The sequence below is a fragment of the Rattus norvegicus genome, chromosome 8 (assembly GCF_021556685.1).
Source record: "Rattus norvegicus strain SHRSP/BbbUtx chromosome 8, alternate assembly SHRSP_T2T, whole genome shotgun sequence".
Classification (NCBI taxonomy): Eukaryota; Metazoa; Chordata; class Mammalia; order Rodentia; family Muridae; genus Rattus; species Rattus norvegicus.
Window position 1 is genome coordinate 13,582,143 of NC_141541.1, and position 26,106 is coordinate 13,608,248.

Consider the following 26,106-nt stretch of genomic DNA (forward strand, 5'->3'; position numbering starts at 1 on the left):
TGGTTTTGAGGGCCATTTCCTACCTTTCTGGGCACTTGTCCTCAGGTGTATTCACACACACACACACACACACACACACACACACACACACACACACACACACACCGCAGATTGATTGTTTGGTTAATTAATTAAAGTATAATGTAAAAATGAATCATTTTGTTTTTGTTTTTGCTTTCCTATCTTGTTCCCTAGGCAGACTGTGTTGAAAAAGCATTTAATCCACTAAAGATGGATATAGGTTCTCTAGCTGCCACTTCACAGCCATGCCCTGAAATTAGAAAAGTCTACATTGGCCCACATTTTGCTTCTCTTTCCCTCTATGGCACCAAGCCAGTTTCAATAGTTGAGACACAAACAAAATTGATTTTGCTATTTCCAGTTCTATTTTTAAAAAGAGAAAGAAAAAGGAAAAAAAAGACAAAATTCAGGCTAAGTATACTTGAGGGAGAATTATAATTGCTTCAGATAATTGATTACTTTTCCAAATTAGCAACTGTGACAATTACTCAACCTAAGAAACTGGAATCCTTGTTTAGGTTTCCCATTCAGAACACAGACAGGAACATCACTCACTGGTGAGTTTGCCTTGACACCAGCTTAGCTGCTCTGAAGCTGTGACTTTTGCAACAGAATGTCCTCATTCCTGAAGCTGAACCAAGAGCCTGTGCTAGACCAAATGGCTCGTGTTGTGTGTCTCCACCCTACAACTCAAGCAACTTCCTTTTCCTTTCGTAGGATATACAGAGTGCTGTGGGCTGCTCCTTCACCATTGCAATGGAGAGTGAACTTCTTCAGCTTCAATCCTCTCTTCTAGGAGCTTATGAGAATGCTTGGGTCATTGTGACACTTGCCCCCAATTCTGTCTTCTTCTGAACTGATTACTTCAACCATGATTTCCATTCCATTTCTTTAACCTGCATGTGACACTAACCTGCTTGGCCCTGCATGGCTTCTGCCACATATCATACCATTTACAGAAAGCCGATGGGTGTTGTCCTCCAGTGCATAGATTTTAAACTGACCTTGGAGTAGGGTCAGAAGCATCTTTCTGTGTTCTTTACCTTTTCCTGTGTTATTGTTCTCTGGTTTATACTTCCCTTGGTCTCTTCAAGAAAATATAAAGATGCTTCTGTTTTATTAAGTAGACCCATCCAACCCTTAGAGTCTCCCAGCATGGTCCCATTTTGTCCCAACCTTAAAAGCATTCTTTTGAAAACCAACATCATCTTTCACAGAATTTCTCTAACAGCTGGCATTTATTTTGTTTACCAGAGAGTTCTGCTAACAGCTTTTAAACTGGCCATCATTTTGAGAGATTTTTCACTGTAGTTTTCCTTTTGTAAATCACTGTATTACTTGCAAACAACCTCTGATATGAGGGCACATTCCTCCCAAACACATATTTGAAATTCTCTGAGTTGTTTTAGAAGAGATGAAACATACTGCCTAGAAGAACTACAGAGGATTTGAGGATGACTGGTAGTTAACGAGAGACAGCAGAGGCTTGCTGGGATCTAACTATATCAAACTGTGGGTTTTGCTTAAAGAAAACTTATTACTCAATCCAACTCTCCCCCACCCCCACTACAGGAACAAGTTTCCCATACCAAGTCTCTCTCTAGTTAAAGAACGCAGTACCTCTTCCAGCTATGTCTCCATGCCCATCATTCTGTATATACTCTCAATTCATTGATTACCTTCAAAAGCTATCTACATAATGGCAACAAATGGAGTTGCATTTCTGATCCTCTCTTACTCAGGCACTCGGTGCTTAATCTGGTATTTTACAAGCCCAGGCTACCCTTGACTTTGAAATCCTCCTGCCTCAGTCTTCCAAGTAATGACTTTGCCTGTGAGCATCATTGTATCTGAATTCGTACATACCTTTTCTGACTATGTGCTATAATGCACCTAAGTTTGTACATACATTCTATGACTATGTGCTTTATGTAATTTATTCACTACATAACAAATTGAAATATGCCATTTGGAATAGTAGACCCTATCATTTGAATCTTATAATACATTACATAATAAGAAAATTGCATGTCATTTATTTAGCAGTTACTATGTACTGGACTTAGACTAATCATTTTACAAAGAGAAACTCTAATTAAATTCACTGAGTCACATACAAACAGCAGATATGAAAGTAGGAGGATGGTTTCAGGAGATGAAGGAGGATGAGAGAGGAGACTAGAAGGGTGAAAACAACTAAAATTTACTATATAAATCAATAGAGATCCTCTCGCTGAATCTGTAGAAAATGGTGCAGCAAAGACTGTATCAGGATGGAGAATGTGCTATGAAGAACTATCCCAAAGATGGGCTGGAGTAGGCTTTGCATGCTCAAGAGTGCATGAGACAACTACACTGATGAGAGCTTTATTATTTGTTTATTTATTCAGTTCTTCATTTAGTTTATTGAATAAAGACTAAGATGCATGGTCAGTGAAGACAGAGGTTTTCAAATGGTCATCATAGCAAGTTTAAAATCGATCATCTCACCAGTGTTTTATAAACGCTTTGGTTAAGGGTGACTGAGTTTATAGTGGTGTAGTGAACACAAGGTATTTGTGAACTAATTAGTAGGTTGAAGAGTAGGTTAAAAAAAACAAGGCTGATGACACAGAAAGAAGACAGAGATAAACATACCTACAGTACTAGTCCCGATCATGATTAAATGAGTTGAAACAGAAAGACAAACAATACAAGATATTATAAAAGGAGGACTCATAGGGGTTGGGGATTTAGCTCAGTGGTAGAGCGCTTGCCTAGGAAGGGCAAGGCCCTGGGTTCGGCAAGGAGGACTCATGGATTTCAGAGGAGACGATGTTATTGGCCCCTTTCCTAAATCAGAAAAATTTCTAATTGTATGCTAAATACTTATCATTGTACCCAGTGATAGATGTAGTTATTATTTCTCAATCAAAGAAGCTTCTTTTTGTAATTTATGGAGACCATTACACAAATCCAAAACTGGTCAACATGAACAGAACTGCGAGATGCCTAGCCCTCATTGACATATTCACAACACAGCCACTACATATGAGGCTCTGAGAACATCACAGAAGAGAAGGCAGAAAGATTCTAGGAGCCAGAGAACCAGAAACTCAGCAGCAAGATTATGATCTAGCTTTGTCTATTACATCTTGACAATATAGCTGTCTAACAACAAGACCAACTGACATGCCAACAAGGATGAACATACCTCACAAAGCCATACCCCTTGATAAAGAGCTATAGTGCCTAGATGGAGACAAGTCATGAACGCTGAAAGGAAGGTAGGTCTTCTTCAGGGAAAGCTTCCCCCTTAGGTTATCTAATCCCAAGCAGCCAGCCCTAAACTCATGTACACATAAGCAACACTAAATAAACTCATCGGGTTTAATTACACACACACACACACACACACACACACACACACACACACACACACACACACAGGAATTGGTCTAGGTTCCTGGGTATGGCTGTCAGAGGAGAACCATGAGGAGAAGAGGTAAAGGAGGAAAGGAGAGATACCATGAGTTAGGAGTCAAGAACCCATGGTCCTGAGGGCCGGCCAATTGGGGTTAAGTGCAGCCCAGATGAAAGATAGCAAGTAATAACTCTGAGTTATTAATAGAAAAGTAGATTCTGGTATAATAGAAGGTAGAGATATGTCCAGCTCTTGTGATGTTTAAGGCTTACTATAAAAAATAAAAGTTGTGGGTCATTTATCCAGGAATTTAGTGATCCAAGACAGGGTAGAAACCTGGATTGGGATTAAACATTTCTACACTAGGTACTACACAAACCTCAACAATGGATTCTAGAACATTTTATGTGTGTGAATATATGCACATATATGTGGATATATGCTTCTGTGTGACATATATAGAGGAGAGCAGAGGACATAGGGTGTCCCCCATTATCATTCTCTACCCATTTCTAGGAGCCTCAGCTTGTATTTTCTCAGTAAGTCTGGAAGCCTTGACTTTGAATTTGAATTCTGAGAATCTTAGAAATCTTTCCTCCAACCTCTGTGCAACTGGAATTTTAGGGGTGGACAGAAGCCTGGATACCAACTTCAGGTGCCACGATTGAGCAGCTAGCACTCAAGCACCAAGCTATTCCTGCATCACCACTGGTTGTTTTAAAGGTTAAGTACGATGGTGTTATGAAATGCTATCCATGGACTTTCCCCTGGATCGCTTTAGAGTTGCACAGCATCATGTCGTGGGTCATTAGGAACACTGCAAGTCATCCAGCTGGGTCCATTTTGTTAAATAAAATGTAAAGCCCTTTGTCGTCATAAGAGTGTTAGAATGTGATGCAAGCAACTAAAATGTCTTAGTCTGGTTTGGGATGAAGGATTGGATTTTGTTGTTGGTAACAGATGCTCTCAGTTGTGCTGTTAAACTGAAGACTTAGCTAACTTTTAAAGAATTTTTTTGAGATTGAAGAATTTTTGGCTTAAGCATACAAGTTCAGACAATAGCTTGCCCCCCTTTTTCAAGTAAGCATGCAAACACACACACACACACACACACACACACACACAGAGAGAGAGAGAGAGAGAGAGAGAGCTCTGTTTCTTGTCTGTAGTCTTTGCACACCAAGTTGAAGTGTATTATACACACAAGTTTTTCTATCCTAGAGTTATCAAGTATATACATAGATTTTGTTAAATGAATCTTAACATACATAGAGTTCCATCAAGACTATTTTAAATAAGATTAGACTTTTTCTAAAGTGCTCTTCCTGTGTGTGTGGCAGAGGAATGGAAGTCCATGCCTTGGTGTGGTGGTGCTCAGAGAACATGCCCCTGACGGTTCTCTCTCTCTTTCCACCATGTGAGTTCTACACATCAAAGTCAGGCTGCCAGGGTTGACAGCAAATGAGAGACAAACAAGAAGATGCTTTTTCACAGGACATGGTTTTTACTTAAAACAAAAAGGCAAGCTGGTATTTGAGTTTGCATACTTGGCAAAAATATTCCTCAAAAAATAACTCAGCCTGCTTCTTAAGCAAAACAACTGAAGGTGCTTGTCATTTCCTTCAGAGCCATCTCACTGGCCCAGAGATTAGGTTTCCACTTTTTAAAAGATCATCCTTTGTACTGCCCCTGCCCTTAGAGTCCTGGTCCCACATCTTCTTACCATTGTGTCTCCTTATGTGGTGAAAATACCAAGATAAGATATAAACTCTACTCTTGAATTGTGATGAACATAATTAAAGGTGCTGGTTCTTAAGTCTTACATCTTAGGTCCTCTAAGACCCTACGGAGCACCCAGTGTTGCTCTGTGTCATAATTTAATAATTACCCCTACCAGCACAAGGATGATGCTGATCTAGAAGTAAAGTTGTATAATTATTTTTCAAGAACCCATATCAAGAGCCAGGAGGATGAGTGCAGAACTAGTGTTGTGTGTTCAAATACCCTTGGCTGCCACAATGAGAATGACCAAAGAAATCATTCTACACAAATCTCACTTGTCAAACTAATAAATTTGCTATAGATACTTCTAGAAACACGGGTGAAATGTTGCTTATATGAGAGTACAAAGCCATTTCTTGTTTTTCTTTAACATCATATTTTTATTTGAAATTTCACCTATTGAACTCTATGGCACTGCCTTCCCAGTTCTCTGATGCCGAGCCCATGTTAGCCAATTGACCATTGTGACCACAGCCTCCTAAACCCTCCACCCCCAGAAAGAAGAAAGAAAACAAAAAACAAATAGGGCAAAAGTCCCATTTGTGTCATCCATATACTCACTGGGACATGGTTAAACTCCCAGTGACCAGTCATTTGATGAAAATTTAGTCCTGCCCCACTGGTATCCCGGCCAGTATCCCTAAGTTGTGGAGACATACACTTCAACATTCTTATTGTAAGTTTTAAGAGTTCTCCTCAATTGATTTTGTCTGGGCTACTAATTTTGGCAGGGAGTGGGGAGCTGTCACAGAGCCTTCTATGACTCTCTTCTTTAAAAAATGACCTCAATACAAATGGCAGCTCAGGAAAGCTGACTTCCTAGGGTTGGCTGCACAAATTTTAGGCAGTCCCACCTGAGAATCTCCTATCCCCACTGTTCACTACTTATATAACCTGCTGAGGGAGGGGTCTTTGGGCGTTATAAATTTCTGAACTGTCTTAGTCTTCTACATTGTGGTTTTCTTGACATGCATGAGCACCAGTCTTCTATCTAGATGGGAATGTTTTCATTCAGCAACATCAGCTATGGACCATCTGGTTACAAGACCTCTGTACTTGTTTTCTGGGAGAGAAGAAAAGCGAGTAGTTTAAATGCCTAGTTCCAAAAGTTGCGAGAGTGAAAGTTTGTTGAAGAAACTGAGCCTAGAACATGGGTCTGGGAATCATGTTGTTGCCATTAATGTCATTCTAACCCATAAGTCATTCTCTGGGTTACCTCATCTCATATGCTCAATTTTATGATTCTAGCTGTATCTCACAGTCCACTATAAACAAAGACAGTGGGAACCTTGGAAATCAAAAGCACAATTCTTCTTAGCTTTTTTATAAGTAGCAAGTGGAGGGAGTCATCTAACTTGGTTCATAGCACGTGGATGTTAATAGTTACTGCTTGATATTCCTGCAGGCTGTGTCAAGTTTCTGTTTTGTTCTGTTTTATGTATCTCTATGGCTATATTTGTTCATAATTTCTATCAATAAAAAAAATCTGCCACTCAAGTTTTTTAATTAAATGAAAAATCAAACAGTCTGTAACAAACTACTGTATTGACATAATTTACAGCGTAATGCCTAGTGGAAATATAAATGTCATAATTGCTGCACAATAATCTGGTAAAATGTATCTATTTATTCAGGATTTCCAGCTTTCAGCAGACATTAAGATTAATCATTTGTAAGTCAATAAATTGCATGGCCTCAGTCCATTTTGCGAAATATGAAGAGTCCATTTGGCGCATATTGCTATGGAGTATGAGTACATGGGAGAAAGCGAAAGGACCCAAGTATGAGTTGTGTATATGCCAAGGAAAAGGCACAGGCATAGAAAAAGTTCTAGGCAAAATGTGTCCTTTCTTCTGTGCACTTCCTCCTCTACCTCATTCCCAAATGCCCTCAAGATTTATAACCTTTTGAGCATTATCTCTTCCTGAAGGCATTTGATGTGGATTCTTTAGTAAATGTGTTGGCATCAGGTCATGACTACCATATGCTCATGCTATTTTTAAACTAACAACGTCAGAAGAGCCAAAACATACTCTACACTCAATGAGTGCGGGCAATAGAAGCTATTCATCACCCCGCACTGTTTCAACAGAGCTAAAATCCATCCAAATCACCTAATACATTGATATTCCCTGTATTTTACTGTATTATAGATCATATACTGTACTCTGTGTGTGTGTGTGTGTGTGTGTGTGTGTGTGTGTGTGTGTGTGTGCGTGCACGCATACATGTGTGATATTTGGTGCACATGGAGATGAGAGGGCAACTTACAAAAGCTGGTTCTCTCTTTCCATCATGAGGGTCCTGGAGTTTAAACTCAGGTCATCATGCTTGTCTTTAAACAAGCTGTTTCTCCTTCACCTCTAAAATATTTTCCTGAAGACTAGACATACAAAATTATCATCAAGAGGCTTGTCTATTGACTGGAAGAAAATCTATGTGATACATTTATAAACGAACCTGAAAATTTTATATTTTGTCAATGGCTGTTTTAACTGTGAGGGCTATTCCCATCATGCTCTGCTCTGTACTTGACTCTATGCGTCCATATACTTTAACTATGGTTTTAGAATAGAACCATCCATCAGTTTATCCAGGAACTCAACACAAGCCTCTTTGCAATGCTGATATGTGTGGGTCCTAAGACCTTTTTACAACAAATGGCATGACACTGCAGACGCTATGTGCATATACTCCTACTTTAAATTGTCTGCAGATTACTTATAAAATCCAACACAGTGCACATGTTATTACAGAAGCCATATAAACATATATAGGGTTTTTAGAGTATTATAATGAAAGAAAAGCCTGTACATTTTAGACACAACCATTTTCACACATTTTTGATCTTCACTTGGTTGAATCTAAGACAATGAATCTCTGAGGGCAGAGAGAAAAAGATAATTTTCATTTTTCATTATTTTCCTTAAGTTTCTCTTAATCCATTATTACAACATCAAAAAAGAGGGTTTAGAGGCTCATCGTGATAGGTGATAGATCCTAGCCAACCTGCATCTACTTATGTGCTCTTGGACAAAAACAGCCAGATTCTGCCTCTATTCTAGAAGGCACACCTGGACACCTTAGAGGCAAGGAAGGAGAGCTAGACAATCATCAGGAGGGAAATAACAAATCAATGAAATCCAGGACCCTCTTAGAGCCTCTCAGATTTCAGAGCCCCTTCTCCACCCGAGTCTATAATGCTAGCCAATAAACCTCATCTCATCTTAAGATCTTTAACCCATAGATAAAAGAACCAACCTGCTAGCAGTGTTCAAATTCATAGATTAAGAATTGTAGATACAAAGAGTGTTGGTTTTTTTTTTTTTTTTTTTTTAGTGTATCTTCCCTTGTCTAAGTGAGTCTTCATACTCCTGTTCTTCCTCTCTTTCCAAAGTTCAGGATTGTCCTGTCACTAGAGACCCCTGGTAAGGGGATGAAAATGTGTTTGAAATGCTTGTTTGATCCCTGCTTTTCTCCCTTTCCTTCTCTTTGTGAATCCTTTACATTCGGTCAGAGAGAAAAGAGCCAAGTGTTTTTACTGGTGTTTCAACTGTAGTGGGGACTTTGAACATATAGAAGTCATTTGACTAGATCCTGATTTTCTTTAGCAGCTAGACAATTTGGGCTCTGAGATCCTTTCAAATCTATATTAAGTTCCAGGGACGGTAACCTTTGTTCAGACTAGAGTCTTGTTCTGATACCTTCTTCTCAGCTCCAGCCAGTAGTAGCCTGCTGTGATGTGGACATTGTTTATGACTTGCCTAAAAGCCCAGGAATTAGAAGACTAGTTCCCGCACATGAGGTATTGAGAGGTATAACTTTTAAGGGGCAGGTCCTAGTGAAATACAGCTAAAACTTAGAGACTTATCTCATGGGTTATTCATGCTTGTTTTATCTATTGCAGATGTGGAGATACAAAGTAATTCAGCCCATTCCCAGACATGGCTGCAATACATTGTTTTCTTTTCCTGTTCACCATGTTCTGACCCAGACAGGACCCCTTCAACACTACTGGTAATGTTGCCACACATCTTAGACTCTTGAAACTCCAAGCTACATAAACTACTTTTCTTCAGAAAGCACTCAGCCTCAGGCATTTTGTTATAGCAACACAGAGTTGAGTAAGTCTGGGTCCCACTAAGCTTTTAAATGTAACTGCTTCAGTTCAGCACAGTGTATCATCCATCAAGAGCTTAAATCAGGAAAACCATGCTACATGAACATTCTATGGACCAAGTGGACCAAGAATCTATGCACTTCGTACATTCTCTTACACCATTGTGTTACTTGTCTTCCAATCTCCAGGAAAGGCCTAATGCCTCTGAAAGACCGGATAAGCACCTAAAGACAGGTGGGAAGCTGAAAGATACCTGAAGCTGAAGGGTACATGAGAGCTATCTGTTTTATGCAGTCTTGAATAAGAGAGACATTTGGGAGAGATGAGAACCAATACCTAATGTTGTCCTGATCTCTATACTTGACCATACATACATGCACACACACAAATACACACAGCAGCAGGGTATCATAGAATCATCCTAGGATATCCTAAAATTATTGTAGTATGTTCTATTCTGCACATTCGAGTTTCTGAAGTGGAGTTTCAGAAGCCTTTTGTAAGACTGGGGGACACCCTTTATCTTCCTGCAGATCTGCCAACATATGGTGTTCCACACAGACCCCTTCCTTGCTGGAGAGTTTTTGTTTCCCTTACTCTACAAGGAGAAGAAGAAACTGAAAACCTTGGCATACATTCTTTAAATTGTACTATTTTGCTTTCTTCAGCTAAAAAATTACATTTTATTAACATACTGAGAAATTAATTTACTCATGACATTTTTTTGTACAAACATACCAGTCAGTGCACATCGTTCTTAATCATGCCCACTCTCTCTTCTGACTATGTAAGCTGGACCATCATTAATACCATTTAAGAAACACACATGACTGTGGGTGGCCATATTCCTTGACCTATGTGAACATTTAACATCTGAATTACCTAATTTTAGAGGCGTGGCTTAGTTTCTGAGATGAATGAAAACTAACTTAAGAGTGCACCGGATAATTCCCGTGCTGTAGCTTTGCATCTTGTGACAGAGAAGGGCGTGGTGATGATGGCCAGCTCCTGGCAACGTCAGAAGTAGCACTCAGTGCTTTTCCTTTCCGCAAAATGTTCCACTTTGAATTTTCACAGAATTCATTTGTAGGAGCTTATTAGGAAGCTCTATTTAAAACAAACTTCTGACCCGCTGAAGTGATTCACAGAATAGAATCGAATAAATGCATGGAAAAACTTAGTTACAATCCAGTCAAAGCTGATACTCCAAAAGTTTTCTCGGCTGAAATACAAAACTGATTAGATTCTTGCTTACTAAGCTCCACTAAACACACACGCGCGCACACACACACACACACACACACACACACACACACACACACACACACTACTACACTACCACATACAAACAACACTTATATATACATTGCACATAGCACATACCACAGATATATATGATACCAAACATTCTTAGTGAACAATGACCAACACACCCAACAAGTAATACATACATACACATCATGTACAACACACATCACATGCCATGGAAACACACTTCATTCATACACTCAGAACACACAACCAACACTGGCAGATATAACAGACACACACATATGCACACATTTTAGTGTGTTTCTTCTCTATCTAACCCGTCACTCTTTTGACTATAATAATTTTTTAAAATAATGTTCTATCATATAATTTTTAGGCCTTTATTTCATACTCTACTTTTATCTCTGTCTCCTCGTTTTGGCTCAATACAACAGGCAGAGGCAACTTATATTGTCCATCATGCTAGATCACCATGTCTCTTCCACTCTGTCATATGCTGTTTCTAATCCAATCCAATCTGTCTGTTTTGATTTCTGCTTGTAATTAATTGCACTTTCTCATTTGATAACTATCTCTAACTGCTATCATTAAGAAATAAAAAAATTACAGTTAAAACATCCTGCTATTGCTCTGTAAAGTCTGGCTATATATCTAAAAAAATGAAAGGGTCATTGTATACTCTATGCAAATTAAACAATATTGAAATGTTTTACACAGTTATCCTTTATATCAAGCTTGGACATTCATTGCACAAAATAGAAAATCCTGAGAAACTCTCCTGATACTATGCCTGTGCAACGCTGGCTCCTTAGAATCGCTCCTCAGAATATCAAATCTCACCCCTCAGTTTTCAATAGATCAAATAGTTTATCCACTCCTGTGGTTTGGAAGTCTAAATTGGCTACCCAAAGTAAATGGAGCTGTTTAAGGGAGTAGTTGCAGGTAATATGAACTCTGGAAAATTCTGTCTTCTGTGCTACAATTGTTGCTATAGGCCTGTGATAGTACTTTTTGGCTGTGTGAATTTGGAGTTTGTATTTCACTAAGAAAACATTGTTGTGAAATGATATTTATGATTGCTACACTAATAGAGGTCTTCCAACTTTCAGTATGCAAGAACAGTTGTTTGCTCTTGTTCAATATGTAAAGGCCAAGTATCCGTGCATGTCCCATGTAAAGATTACACTTTAAAGTACCAAGTGTCTACAGAGACATGCCAAATGCTCATAGTACACCCAACCACAACATACCTTTTGCCTGGCCCCCAGCTACATCTCACAAATAAACAACTTTGACTTGCTGCAAAGAAAAACCAACATCAACTCAGTGGGAAGTTTTTAGGAGGAATATTTCCTTTGAGGCTACTGTTTATCCAAAGGAAGACAAAAGAGGTTGTAATATCCTCTGGGGATACAATCGCAGACAGATATGAGTCATCCGATATGCACACTGGGAACCAAACTTTGGTGCACTGCAAGAACACCAGCACCTTCAAGCACTGAGATATCTCTCCGGCCCCTAACCCCAGTGCTGACTTTAGAACGCCTGCAGACATCAGGTGACATTGATTTAGCTTCTCTTGGGCTTTGACGTGAACCTTTTCATCTTCCTCACCTTGACGCTATAAAGGTTTGCATGCTGTAACTGAGTTTGGAACTGTACATAACACCACAAGCATGTCAGCCTGGAAGATGCAGCCCGGCAGCAAACGTGACAACACAGCCAGGAAACATGGAAGATGCGAAGCCTGTCTAGACTCCTCTGCTCCAGCCACAAAGTAACTGAATCAGTTAGCCTTGGCAGGCCAGGCCTTTGTCTGTACTGACTTACAATGAAGTCAAGAAGCAGCCTTTAACAACCTAAACTGCTAATGGAGTTCTCTCTCCTCAAAACTATTGGGATCATTTTGGAACCTATTCTCTGTTTCTACTCTATGCAGTATGTGCACCACAAAGCAATAAAGATGATATTTTAGTTAGACCTGGTGGCTTATACCCTGCAACTCCAGAGCTTCAGAACCTTTGAGAAAATTATCATGAGCTTTCCACTAGCCTGAGGTACATAGCAAGTACATGCTCCAAGTAAGGGCAACCAGACAGCCAGGAGCCTTCCCCCAGGTATCCCACACTACCTCACTCCTGCCCTGAATGAATGCGAGCTCCTGGGTTACAGATCTACTTTCTGACCTCTGATGCTTCCCAGTTCTCAGATGAATGTCCCTGCATGCATGCAGGCTGTGGCTGCTTTTGTATCAGAACAGGGGGTTTAATTTTTCTGTTGTTTCTGTTGAATGATATCTGACTCATTTATCAGTTTCTGTTTGACCCCTTTAAAAAGAACATCTTTAAGGCCAATGAATTTGCCGATGTGCAATGCCTCTGTTGTTTTGGATAAAAATCAAAAGAATTTTATAAATAAACTTTACTGGATATAAAATTAGTTAATATCTATTAGCAATGAATAGAGGTGGATAGTCTATGAATGTTTCATATGTGGAAGCAAAAATTAAACGGAGATATTTGGAGAATTTAGTGTCTGAATTCTGTTAATGAAAATTAACAGTTTCACAAAACTGCATCTACAATATGATGCTGATACTAAACTGCTCACTGGGCATGGTTTGGTGTATGACACTGGCCACTTTCCTGCAAAGCCTGCAGGCTGTGCATTCAGACCTTTAAGAAGTAATCATATGTAAGGAACATAAGCTTGTTCATTTCTCCACTGACAGTCTTCATCCACCAAGGTTGTTCATTTCTCCACTGACAGTCTTCATCCACCAAGGTTGTTCTTTCTCCATCATATGAAACTTTCCTCATCTGCATGATGCCATTTCCTTCCTCATCACTGTGACCCTTGTCCCTGCCGGCCCACCATAAGCATTTTTTTTGCTTGAAACTTATGTGTCTTTCTTTCCTATGATTATAAGATCTTTCCTTAGAAACCGAGTCACAGTGACATATCATCATCATCCCACAGAAGACAGCATCCTGCTCTCAGGCCACATCACACCCCAACTCTCCTTTTCCTGTCCCTTCATGTAAATTATCTCCATTAGATCTCATCTTACTTCTTTCGTACATAAACTGTATTTTCTCAGTTTGCATACACGTTCCCTAAGGTTAAAGATGCTGTGATTTGGACATTGCTACGTTCCCAATGCCGAGAACAAGACATAGTAGATGATAACAAGTATTTGCCAAAGGAATAGAAGTACAAACAAACAATTTCAAAAGATTCGAGGATTGAAAAGAGAATTTCGTATACTGTTTCATTTGTTTGTATCTGTGTGCACGTGTGTATGGATACATGAGTTCATGCGCTCCATGTGTGATCACCTGTGAGACCAGGCATCAAGTCCCTTGAAACTGGACTAACAGGAAGGTGTGAAGTACCAGGCACATGTGTGTTGGGAACCCGGATCCCCTGCAAGAGCACTAAGCACATTTAACCCCCAAGCCTTTACTCCAGCCCCTGTATGTGTTGTTTTTGTTGTTTTTATTTTACTAGTTTTCATCCCCATTACAATCGTCAATGCACTGTGCAGAATATATGTCCATCTGATGGTCATCGTCGATGGCTATGCTAGCTCTTAGAGAGCAGAATGGACGATAACTGAAAGCAATGTTGCATGCTGAGTTTTATAGAATCTTTTTTAAAAAAAAAAGAAAAAGGTCAATTTCTTCAGGGTTATTATGGAACTTATAAGAATCCTCGGGCCAGAGTGAAATAGTTCTAAATTTCCACATTAAACAAAAATAGCTCCAGGCTAGGAAAACACTGCCAGCCAGTGACCGTCTGCGAGTTAGACAGGATGGAGGAGAAAGGCTCGCCCCTGTTTCCTCGAGGGCTCCTGCGGCCAAGGTTGCTGAGGGAAATAGCGGCATGGTACGCAACCATCAGCTGAAGTGACCACGTGACATTGGCCAGCTGACGTGACCATGTGACAGCTTGGATGACTCAGATTGGACCATTTTCTCTCTTTCCTTACCTTTTCGGATTTCTACTTCCTTCATTATTTTTCTCTGATGTTTTTACAACGCCCCAGAATAAACTGAAGTGAGGCTTTAAAAGCCTCATATTTATTAAATTACAAATAACCAGAACTATACATTACAATAAGCATTATGCCACTTCTGTGCACGACACATCCAAGAGCACAAACTGCCTCTGCTTATAGAACAGAGGCCACATATTTTTATGCAAATTGGAACATCATAGCCATTATTCCCTGTGTAATATAAGGAAGTAATGCATAAAATATTTATTAAAACTTATAAAAAATACAAAATAAAAGGTAAAATAAGTAAAGTAATAAATAATAATAATAATAATAATAATAATAATAATAATAAATAAAGAGCATCACTTACAACCATCTTTCCCCCTGACCTGGACCACTCAGATGGCTTCATCTCATATCAGACCAAGGCTAAATCCTTATGGGTCATACACCAGGGTTAAAGTCATCACTATGGAAACTAATGTGCAAACTTTATGGATAGAGAAATAAGGAGCATTCAAAGGCAATTTAGGAAACCTGCACTATATAAATATACCGGAAAATGAAGTTGATACATTTTCAATGGCTTAAATATTAGGGTAGCAAGATTTCTGTCAAAGATCTAAAGTAAATCAAAGAACCATGTGGAACACTTAAATGTGTTTCTTTCTCCCAATTAGTTATGCACGATTTAATTTACACACGAAAAATTAACAGTATTCTGATTCTAGAAACCCTATATATTTTGTTTAAAGATTATAGACTTTCCCGATGTGTTTTTCTGTATTCAGTTTTGTAGGTTTCCTTAGGGGCTAGTGGTAGATGAATGGAATTCTCTACCCACTTTATATTCTGAGTATGGAATAAACCAGTGAGACACAGTCACTTGCTCACAAATGGCTGAAATGACTACACCGAGCAGGCCTGCTCCTCCTGTGCTTCTGGTAGATAGTGTGAGAGCCCATTATCAATAGCTCCACTCACATTGCTATTGTTGCTTTGAAGTGTACCTCTGCTCGAGTGGCAACATTCATAGACAGTGTTCTTGGACGAGATTAACTATGAGTCTTCTGAGCTTTATTTTGAAAGAAAGAAATGTGATTTAGATGGTCACTTTAAAGAATTCTTGGCGATCATCATGACTTTTCCTAAATGACAGAATATTTCACCATATACTGCTCACTCCTGTCCACTACTGAAGTGGAAAATCATTTTCAATAAATATTGTGATGTAAAAGAAAATACATTCATCTGACCTCGTACGTTAACTCTTTGTATAATTTTCAGTAAACTGAATCACGCACTTGAAATCATCTTAAGACTCGGAACTAGTTTGATGGTTGATGAGTTAATTTTATTTCACCCCAGGAATTGTGACAATTATACATAAGTTTTAATATAGTCTTTGCTAGAAGATACAAAGAGTAAGTGCATTTGATTCAGGTCATCCAGCTCTTACCCCTACCTCCTGCCCTGCCAACCAGGAGAAATTAAATTGCTTGTTGAATAATTGCATCTCTAATACCACCAGAACTTAGCTGATAAAGTCAGCTTGGATTGTCACAGTGAGGTAGCTCCGGTTACCATCAGGACTTCCCAGGGCGCTAATTCGATGCACAAATACATAATTTAAAAATGATCAGGAAGAAGCCTTAATCCATTTTTTCTTTCTGAATTCCAGTAGGCCAGCCAGAGTTATTGGGCACCTGTTTGCTGTAGCGCCTTTGTTTCTGTTTCCCTTTATAATCTCTGAGGTTGCACTCTGACAATGACAAAGGTTTTCATGATTTACCACACCACTGCCAAGGAAGACAGTATTTGTATAAGCTTATCAGTGACAGACATTCTCTGTTCACCAGTACATCATCGGCTTGGCAGAGGAAACAAACTGTCTCCTTTTCAATAAAATGGATTTATCCCAAGAAGGAGAATAGGGTGAAGGGAGCAAGAAAGGGCTTTTCTTGTCGTCCTTGTTATGTTTAAACCAATACAGCTTTCAGAAGCATCTGCAGGCGAGTGAAAAGGTACCTACAAGTACTTATGTGAGAATTGGAGGACGGTCATTGTAGCTGATCAGCTGGACTTCCCTTCTCAACTGGTATGTTTCAAAGCGTTGCTATGGGAGGCAGCCCACACGCTTTATGTCCACCAGTTTCCATCTGCCTAGGAGCAACCTCACAGGACACAAAACAGTAAAGGGAAGAAAGGAGTCCTTGCAGAAGTTGTGTGTGCCAGCAATCTGAAGTATGTGAGGATGTCTTTTGACCTCAGAAAGCTGCAATTATTGGAGGAATAAGTATCTTTATCAGGCTAAGCAGACATTATCTATGAAACATCTGTGCCATCAAGAAAGGATAATTTATGTTATATGAAAAGGAACTTTGCTATGATGAATACCATTGCAATATCCTCTCATGTTAAATATTTAAAAGTGACTTAGCATAATTCGTAGCCATGTCCAAGAGAACTAAGACAACTGAGGGGACCATCACCTAGGATATTTTTGTGTAACACAGAGAATCAATCCACACTTTTTTATTTTGCTTTTTCTCACTCAAACATAGAGAATAAATACAGAGTAATTTGTGAAGAGCTGCCATAAGTCAGGAAAGTTCCTCGTTATTTCAACAAACATAAGGGTGAATCCCACAGTTATTTCCTATTACTATTTCTGCATTTACTCAGAGAATGACATGTCCTCTGAGAGCCATTTTTACATTAAACAATAATATGGATTATTTTACTCCAACAGAGGTAAATATATTGATGACTTTCTCTACCCCGTCTCTCTCTATGTGTATGCATGAATATATCTTCAAAATTATGTTATAATAATTATGACTTCCTCTCAAAATGTTTCTTATATACTACTATAAAAAGATTAGGTTTTTCTGAAGTTAATTTAATGCTAAGTAAAATAATGTACTGACCTTTAAAGCTATTATTTTTACATACAGCTAGTAAGTTTTAGGTATTAACTTCTCGTCTGCTACTATCTCAAAAAATATGACAGAGAAATACCCACCAGTCTTAACTATTAACTATAAACAAAATTGTTAGCAGTAACCTTACCCTACAAATAAATAAGCATGTGATAGACGTAGGGATGAGGGCTTTGTGCTCCATTGCTGGTTGCACACATTGCAACCTTCTCAGCTACTCTGTTTAAGGTTATTCTCTTTCCTATACCTACGTTTGGTATTTGGCTCATGGGATTTGCTTTGACCAATATGGCTTTGGCAAACAGAACATCAAGGTATGAAAAAGCTTTCATGCTAGAGTTTGTCCTTCCTCTTGTTACTGCAGACCTTGCCACCTCATGGCCCTAAAAAAGATTCTGTAGGGCTGGAAAATACTACACAAACTTCTAAGGGGGAAAAGACACCAGCAGTCTTACCAAACTCTGAACCCTGTGAACTACAATACAAGCCTGTCCAACAGGATGAACCTGATGGTACCACAGTGGCATGGCATCTATAACCAGTCACTTTCCAGTTTAATGGTAGGCCTTATGCACAGAAGAAATGAAGAAATTCCCTTCCTTATTAAAAAACTCAAAACACTGAAATATCCAAGGATAGAGGAATCAGGCTTTACCGAGAACCTGCCATGCTTTTGGCAAATGCCAGTGGGATCAAACTGCTTTCTGAATGGACACGTTTGTATTTACAGGGCAATGATGCTTTCAGCCTTAATCAGAAAAGCTTCTGTTTGTAGTGGGTGGTGGTTAATACAGAGAAGTGTAAATGGTCAAAATGCTGAACATAAAAGGCTGTGGAGTTTACTGTATATGTATCAGATATATGCATATATACATATACATACATGTATGTATATATACACACATATATATGTCAAAGGCTCAAGAAAGAATGGAGAAGCCTATGTATGGAAAGCAGTTCTGTGGAACTCCATCTTCTGGGCCTGACATTTCTGTTAGACTCATAATTTCTAGCAGCTGTGGTTACCTGGGAGAGACGTACACACGATATGGACAACAGAAAAGAGTCCATGTACTTGGTCAAGTTCTATCACTAGTAGGTGTTTCAGTCTTAAACTTTCACAAGGGAAGTATGGCTATGCTATGCACACTCTTCCAAATTTTCTTCCTTTCGGTTCTTCATTTTCCCCTATTAGGTTACTTCTTACTCCCTTGTAAAGAAAAGGAGATATAATTACAGAGGCATGTTTTACATATGCAAATTTATCTTACTAAAAGATAATTTGGCTGAGTTGCTCATGTCTGAAGTATCTCAAAAAGAAAAATAAAGGACAGCTCAAAATAATCAAGACGTGAAAGATATTTTTCAATGCTCCATATACTCTGGTCTTTAAGAGCCACAGTTCACAATGAAGACTCCTGAGAAAACTTTATTACTGTTTGCTCAGATTTTACACAGCATTGTTTTCATGGTATTTGTGATTCTACTCACACTCAAAAGTTAAATTTGTTTCCCCCCAATCTGCTTCTATATCTCAGTTTACTCAGTGTGGAGAGTTTTGAAGCTGTTTCCTCAGTTGATGCATGGTCTCAAAGACAACTAGATTGGATGTGGAGTCAACAAGGAAAAAACATACCTGTCTCATTGGGAAAAGTTCCCAAGCAGATTTCACACTTCAGGAAAGGACAATTTAAGTAATGCCTCCTCCAGGACAAAGTGTGTACACAAACTATTTGACATTCATCTGCAGAAAGATTTCTCCATTCGTCTGGTTCATTATTTATTTCATATTTTATATACTCCAAGATAGACTCATTGGTACTCATTTTCTTTCAGCTATAGTGGAATGATTTTTGAATCTAATCTGGAATCTGTGGTTCTAATTTGGGGACCCTTTCTGGTTTGTGTCATACTATCCTTAATATATTTCATTTTAAAACTTAAAACACTGAAGTGTGTGTGTGTGTGTGTGTGTGTGTGTGTGTGTGTGTGTGTGTGTGCGTGTCCTGTGGATGAATGTAGGTACCTCGGGGAAGGTCAGGCACCAGTGCTCACTTCCTTCTTATTTGATGCAGGGTCATCTGTTGCCCATGTCTATGCCAGGCTAAGTAATTCCCAGATTCCAGGGTCCTCCTATTCTCCTCTTATCTTGCCACAGGGGAACTGGAACTATAGACAAGTGTCAGGTGTCCAGCTTTTGGTGTGTTCTTGGGAATCTGAACTCATACTTACATAGCAAACATTTTACCTGCTGAGCCATCTCCCAGCGGCCCCTTCTTTATGTCTTTCTCTCTCTTATTTTTTTAAAAGTAGTTTTATTTGCCCTAGCACTTCCATGTTTTCGGGCACCACAAGATACTCTGAAATGATTTATATAGGACATTTCCTGCTGCAGCCCTGTAATCAGTCATTTCTGAAATATCCCTTGTTCCTTCAAGAGCAAACTTAATAAAAAGAAAGATCTTGACACTTTATGTGCTATTTCTACAGGGACATACTGCATAGTGTCTCCTAGGATGCCTGAAATACAAGACCTCTATTTATCTATATGTATATTGATATTGATTTCTATATCTATATCTATACCGACCTATAATCTGCATCTCTATCTGTATTTGTATTTGTGTATGGAAACATTTGTGTTTGTTTATAACATATGCCTTCAATAGCACTGACTCACTGCCACATGGGTAATTCTGATAAACCTTCCACATCTATAGATATAGGTGCCTGCTCTGACATTGTTCCTTAGGTATAGCATACATTATATTAACACTGCACATTGGGAATCCACATTATTAAACAGAGAACTGTGCAGAAGCAAAATATGGGTTGCCTTTAGTTTTATAGCTCATTTCCAACATTTTTTTAATGTAATAGTGACCCCAACTGAAGTTGTCTTTTAAGTGAGTAGTTTATGATTTCATTCCTTTTCATAGTCTAGAAAGAGTTTAGGGATCCTATGACCTCCTAAATTATTTTTAATTTAACTTGCATATATTAATATTCATTGTCTGATTTAAGCTCTCTACGGTTTTGATAAGCATACCATACAGTGATTTAGTATCTGGTCCATAGAGAGTGCTTTCTCACGGCCTTCAAAATGATAATTGCTTCATTTGTGCCTTTGAGCACCTGCTCCGCCTCTCTCCTGGTAATCACTGCTCTATTCACGCCATTTCCCTTTCAGGTATGTACTAGAGTCATATAGTGCGTACAATCTGCAGAGGAGCATCTTCCATTTAGCAATGTGCATGTCACCTTATGAGTCTATGATGTTTGCTCCTCACTTCTTTTATCACGGAATAGTGTTCCATTGTTTACATAGCCAACAGCTTGTTCTTTCATTTATGAAAGACATCTTTCTTGTAGTTTCCTCTTTGGAAGTATTATTATTGTTAGTTTTATTATTATTGAGAAAGATTTTCTTGTAACTCAATCTGGTCTCAGACACACTATAGAACCCACCACAGCCTCAAACTTCTCATCTCCTCCCCTCTATGTCCTAGGTGCTGGGGTTACAGACATGTATTATCAAATTTAGTGTACGCTCTACTGGCATCAAATCCAGGGCTTCCTGTAAGCTGGGTATGTATACTCCCACTGAAAAATATGCCTAGCCTGCCATTCATTAAATTTTAATTGTATAAAATTATTATTATACTTGGAGATCATTATTAATTATTTTACTATTAATTGATATTAATAATGCTCTTGTATACAAGTATATTTGAATTTTCTTCTACTCTCTGGTTTACATATAACTGCTCTCCATATTTTGAAACCAGCTAGGTAAACACCTAGTTAAGAGGACAGGATCTGCTTGCCTCTAGGGTAAGAACATTTGGATTCGTAACAAATTGTGAGGCACTTTTAAATGATGAAGCCATTTTTTAACTTCAGTGAGAATAGGTGAACAATAAGCCTGAATTATCACCAGCATTTTTAGTTGTTTTAATGCTAATTTGGAACATGCTATTTTATTTTGCTACACTTGCAGGTCTGATTTCAATAAAAGGGCATGAGTCCCATGAAAAGGCCTTCTTCTGGAAACACCCAGTTTTCAAACAAGGCTGAACTGTGTGAGAGCTCTTGCGTATTCTCACCCGCACCCGCCGGATGGTCCAGTCACTTGGAAATGGATGTATGAAGCAACACTCTGTGGATTTATCTCTTCCCTTTAGCTATTCTTCCTGATTCAAGGGGCGCCCATTGCCTTACAGAGACACTTGACATTCAACTACTTCACCCTCATCTCTGTCGTGGTGAGCAGGTGAGCATTCCCCACAAAGTGACACTTGTAGCTAACCAAGAACACTAAAGTACAACACAGGAGATGATAAAACCGTGAAATACATATAGGAAATGATTAAATATCAGAATTAAGTAAGTGCATTGTCTATAGACCACAGTAAAGACTTCAAATACAGGCTTTCCTGAACACGATCCTTTCTAGTGGCTATTAGGTTTTCCCCTACACACGTGTCTACAGGGAGATTAAACTAACTTAGTATAAACCTGCTATATTTACTCCATATTAAATGCAGGTATGCTGGAGAAGTTCAAATGTCTTGCAGTGTTTCATTTATCCTACTGTCAATGACAACTTGAAACATGAAAACAGGAAAGTTAAAAGTCACAGATACCAAGAAAGACATGTTACAATGGCATTTTCTAAAACACAGTGTACAGCTTTGTTGAAGGAAGTATTACTGGGAAAAAAAATCTATTGTCGGGTGAGTTCAAGAGAAAGTAACTTTGACGATTATTCTGAGCTTCAGCATTGCTACCTTAAAGATGAAAACAATGGTTCACAGTTCAAACAGGCAAGGGTCATGAGAAGACACAGGGAAAACACTGAATTCAGCAAAGGCGGTTAAGATTGCACAGAGAGAGGTAGGAGCTGCTCTCTAAGACTCACTCCTTACATGATCATATTTATGAATCATACTTTTCAGCTAATGACCAGGATCTTTGATATATGTTTTTAATGTTCTACATTGGCCTCTCCCATCATTGTATACAGACAAGTCCGACCTTCACATCTCTTTTTTGCACTCACTGTATAATAAGCAATGTTTACAACAATAATATTATGGATAAATGAATAATTAATGTGTGGTTGTTTGGCCACTAATCAATTACTGGGATAGGGCTGTGAGGTTTCTATGTATACTTTCAGAAACATGTACACATATCCAAGTGTACTTAATGATCACACCTTAGCACATATTGATTTGCAGAAGCGAAATGTCAAGTTTATTTCTCCCCATACAAAAGTGGTGTCAGATTTCAAACTAGCACATTTGAGCCCTTTCTGATCGAGACCTGGGTGTTAAAATAGTCGCATATTGTGCATATTCATGGAAGGTGCTGCGCAGCTGGAGAACTGGCAAGAAGACTAAAAGCTGTTGTATAATTACTAGGAAAACCGTGGCTCAATGACTGTCAGGGAGGTTATAGTTACTTCTCAGTAGTTTGATCTTCTGCCTATCCTGTTTGACACTTAGTACTTTTCTTCAGGTAGCACAATAACACACAAAACCTGATCATGTTAGAACATATCTGATTCTTTGACACAGACAACGATCTATGGAGTCAATGAGCTACATTCACCACATAGTGAATGCATGGCATTGCGTGGTGAGTTGCGGATAAAGCTGTATAATTCTCAGTTCCATACACCAAACAGTACATGTGCATATTACATGTATCTGCGTAAATACTGATTCTCTTCAAACTGTATTTGGAATAATTCGGATATTAGAAATATGTTCATAAATAATTTAAAAATCACTCTAAAATGACAGCAGCCAGATATTTCCAGACATATACCATATAAGCCCACCCAAATTTATTTACAGTAAAAATGCTGAGTTTAATTTAATCAGCTTCTCAATATAATGTGCTTTGCAGTGAAATGATGATATTTGATTTCTACACATTCTTAAAATAAATAAGCCTGGGTGTTTCAATTTTTATTATGAAGATATTATTATTCAAAATAAATTTTTTCATAATTAAAGGTCATTTATGGTTCCAGCAACAAATCAAACCAACACCAATTCAAAAGTGCCGTGCTAAATAGATATTCTTGTCTGACAGGGGACATTTTATTTAGCGAAGCAACAATTGTATACATACATTATCCAAAGCTTCTGAAGGCTAGCAATAATAGAAAGTGAATGTGAATAAGGTAGATATTTAGTCATGATTATTTTGTAACTAATTATTGCTCTTCGTAATTTTCTGGAGCATTGGCAAGGTTGTTTAGTTCTACTTAACAATATCATGATTGGTATAAATTATAACTGGTATCAGAAAAAACTGTGGATGAGATCTTAATAAAGTTTTCTTAACTGAGACTTAATAAAAAACCAAATAATTATGCATGCATTTTACCTGAAAGACACCTTGTGAAAGACAGGAACAGGATTAGTCTCCAAGAGGAAGCCATGATTGGTCACTGGACTCTTCTGGATCCCAGAGTAGTGATCAGCACTGATGTTTCCTCATTGACAAAAATCCTGTTGAGATAGATACAGGTTTCAAAGACAGAAAATGCCCTCTTCCTCCACAAAACCTCATAATATCATTACACACAACTTTAAGTGTACAGGTTACATACAAAGAGCACCCCTATTGTCTTAGTTAATTATTTTTTTACTACTGTGTAAAAACACCATGACAAAAAGCAACTTGAGGGAAAAGATTTATTTCATCTTATAACTTGCATCTTATAACTTCATCATCTGGGAAAATCAGGGCAGGAAATCTTGACAGAAACCTGGAGACAGGAGCTAATGCAAAAGCAATGTTGAGGAATCCTGTTTATTGGCGCACCCTATTTCTTATAACGTACTGGGCAGTCTGCCCATGATGGTACTGCCCGCCTTGAACTCGCTTCTCACATATCAATCATCAATCAAGAAAATGTACCACAGACTTGTACAGCTATTTGATAGGGAATTTTTCTCAATTTAGGATTCCAATTTCATAATGACTCCAGCTTGTGTCAAGTTGACATAAAAGTAGCCAGCACACCTACGGATGGTATTAAAATAAATTCTGCTACCGCTCAGTTAATGTGAAACATGGAACTTCATAAAGTGGATAAAGTGTCCCTATTTGCTTCTGTTGAATATTCTCTTGCAGACCATAAAACCATTGGGGTCTAGACGAGATGAGTTTTCCTCACACAGCATGTATAATTACTTAGTACACTAGGCCAATTATTTGACTTGAAAGACAGGAGTGAAACACAGGTTATATTAATGTACACTCCTGTTCTAGAAAGAAACTAATGATCAGTTAGCCAAGAGATTTTACACACCATGCCTGGAGCTCACGGGAACCTCCACAGGAGACGGTCTCATTTAATTATTAATATCAACTGCCTTTGTTGATAACTCTAGTGATTATCTGTAGTGTGTTACAGTTCCCTCCTTTGGTGCTTAATATCTCATAGCATCTTTTGCTAGCCAGAACCTGAGGGAAATAAGGATTTTCATGAAAATTTAATATTTTTGTAATGCTATTTTTATAACAATAAGCAGAATAGCACATTGATATCTCTAGGTTTCTGTTTCTGCTCTGAGAGGCAGAATAAACATGAAAGAAATAGAAAGGTCTCATGCCAGACTTTCTGCAAACACTTGACCAGTATGCCTTGCATGTTCCTATTGTATACTAAACTGCAAATTTCAAGTCAGCCATGATTTTTCTGGCCAAGTCTTCATTAGGTTAAGAGGCTGTAGCATAGTGCTCTAATGGTTTTTACGTAATTGTTTCCTTGATGTAGCTTTTCACTATGGACTTTGAGTTTGACATTGTCTCTGTCTTTCGGGAAATCTCTTCAGATATAGACATGCATTTCCCCCTAACAAGGCTAGAATTTAATAGAAAGAAACAAAAGAATAGAATCTCTTGTTAATTTTTCTCTCTGAAACAGTTACTTTTCATTTTATTTATATTTTGAAGTCCATGCTTAATTAGTAATCAAAATAAAAGTGTGAATAATCATGGATTGATTTATACCTGACCAAAACAATAAAAGAAACTTTCTATCATGTTTTTATGAGTAAATATTATAAATAAGTAAAACGAAGTATACATTAAAGAATACATAGATAATTTGTTAAGATTAAAACCATTTTATTATTTAATTACTATTTAGATTATAAACAATGTTCTGTTTCCAAAAAAGTAAGAAAATTTAGTAGATCACAACAATGGGGAAATGGAATGAAAGTCACTGGAATTCCAACAATTATTCATGAAGATTGTACAATTGAATTGTCACAATTATTTAATAATATGACTGATTTTCTTACATTGTGAATTTGGAGAAGGCAACAGGTTTTGTTCTATTTATTTCAGCAAATTTCCACTCTTTTTCAGGTCCTCAAAATTGCTATATCATTGTTCTAACATCTTCTATTATTTTTACTATTCATGTTAAACAAATGCAAATGGTATTGCAGGTTCTACAGGCTGCCCGTGGCAATGTCCACAGGAAACCCTACACTAACATATCTGTACACAGAGCTTAGAAGGAAAAACA

General features: G+C 38.2%; 1 protein-coding gene across 2 annotated transcripts in view; it reads right to left on the minus strand.

The window, feature by feature from the left end:
• Positions 1–26,106, minus strand: part of Cntn5 (contactin 5) — a 1,240,814-nt gene that overhangs the window by 703,627 nt on the left and 511,081 nt on the right. For both annotated transcript variants that reach the window (XM_087560151.1, NM_053746.2), the window contains 1 exon segment: positions 23,946–24,070. In XM_087560151.1, coding sequence (XP_087416277.1) covers positions 23,946–24,000 — 55 coding nt within the window. In that variant the 5' untranslated portion in view covers positions 24,001–24,070.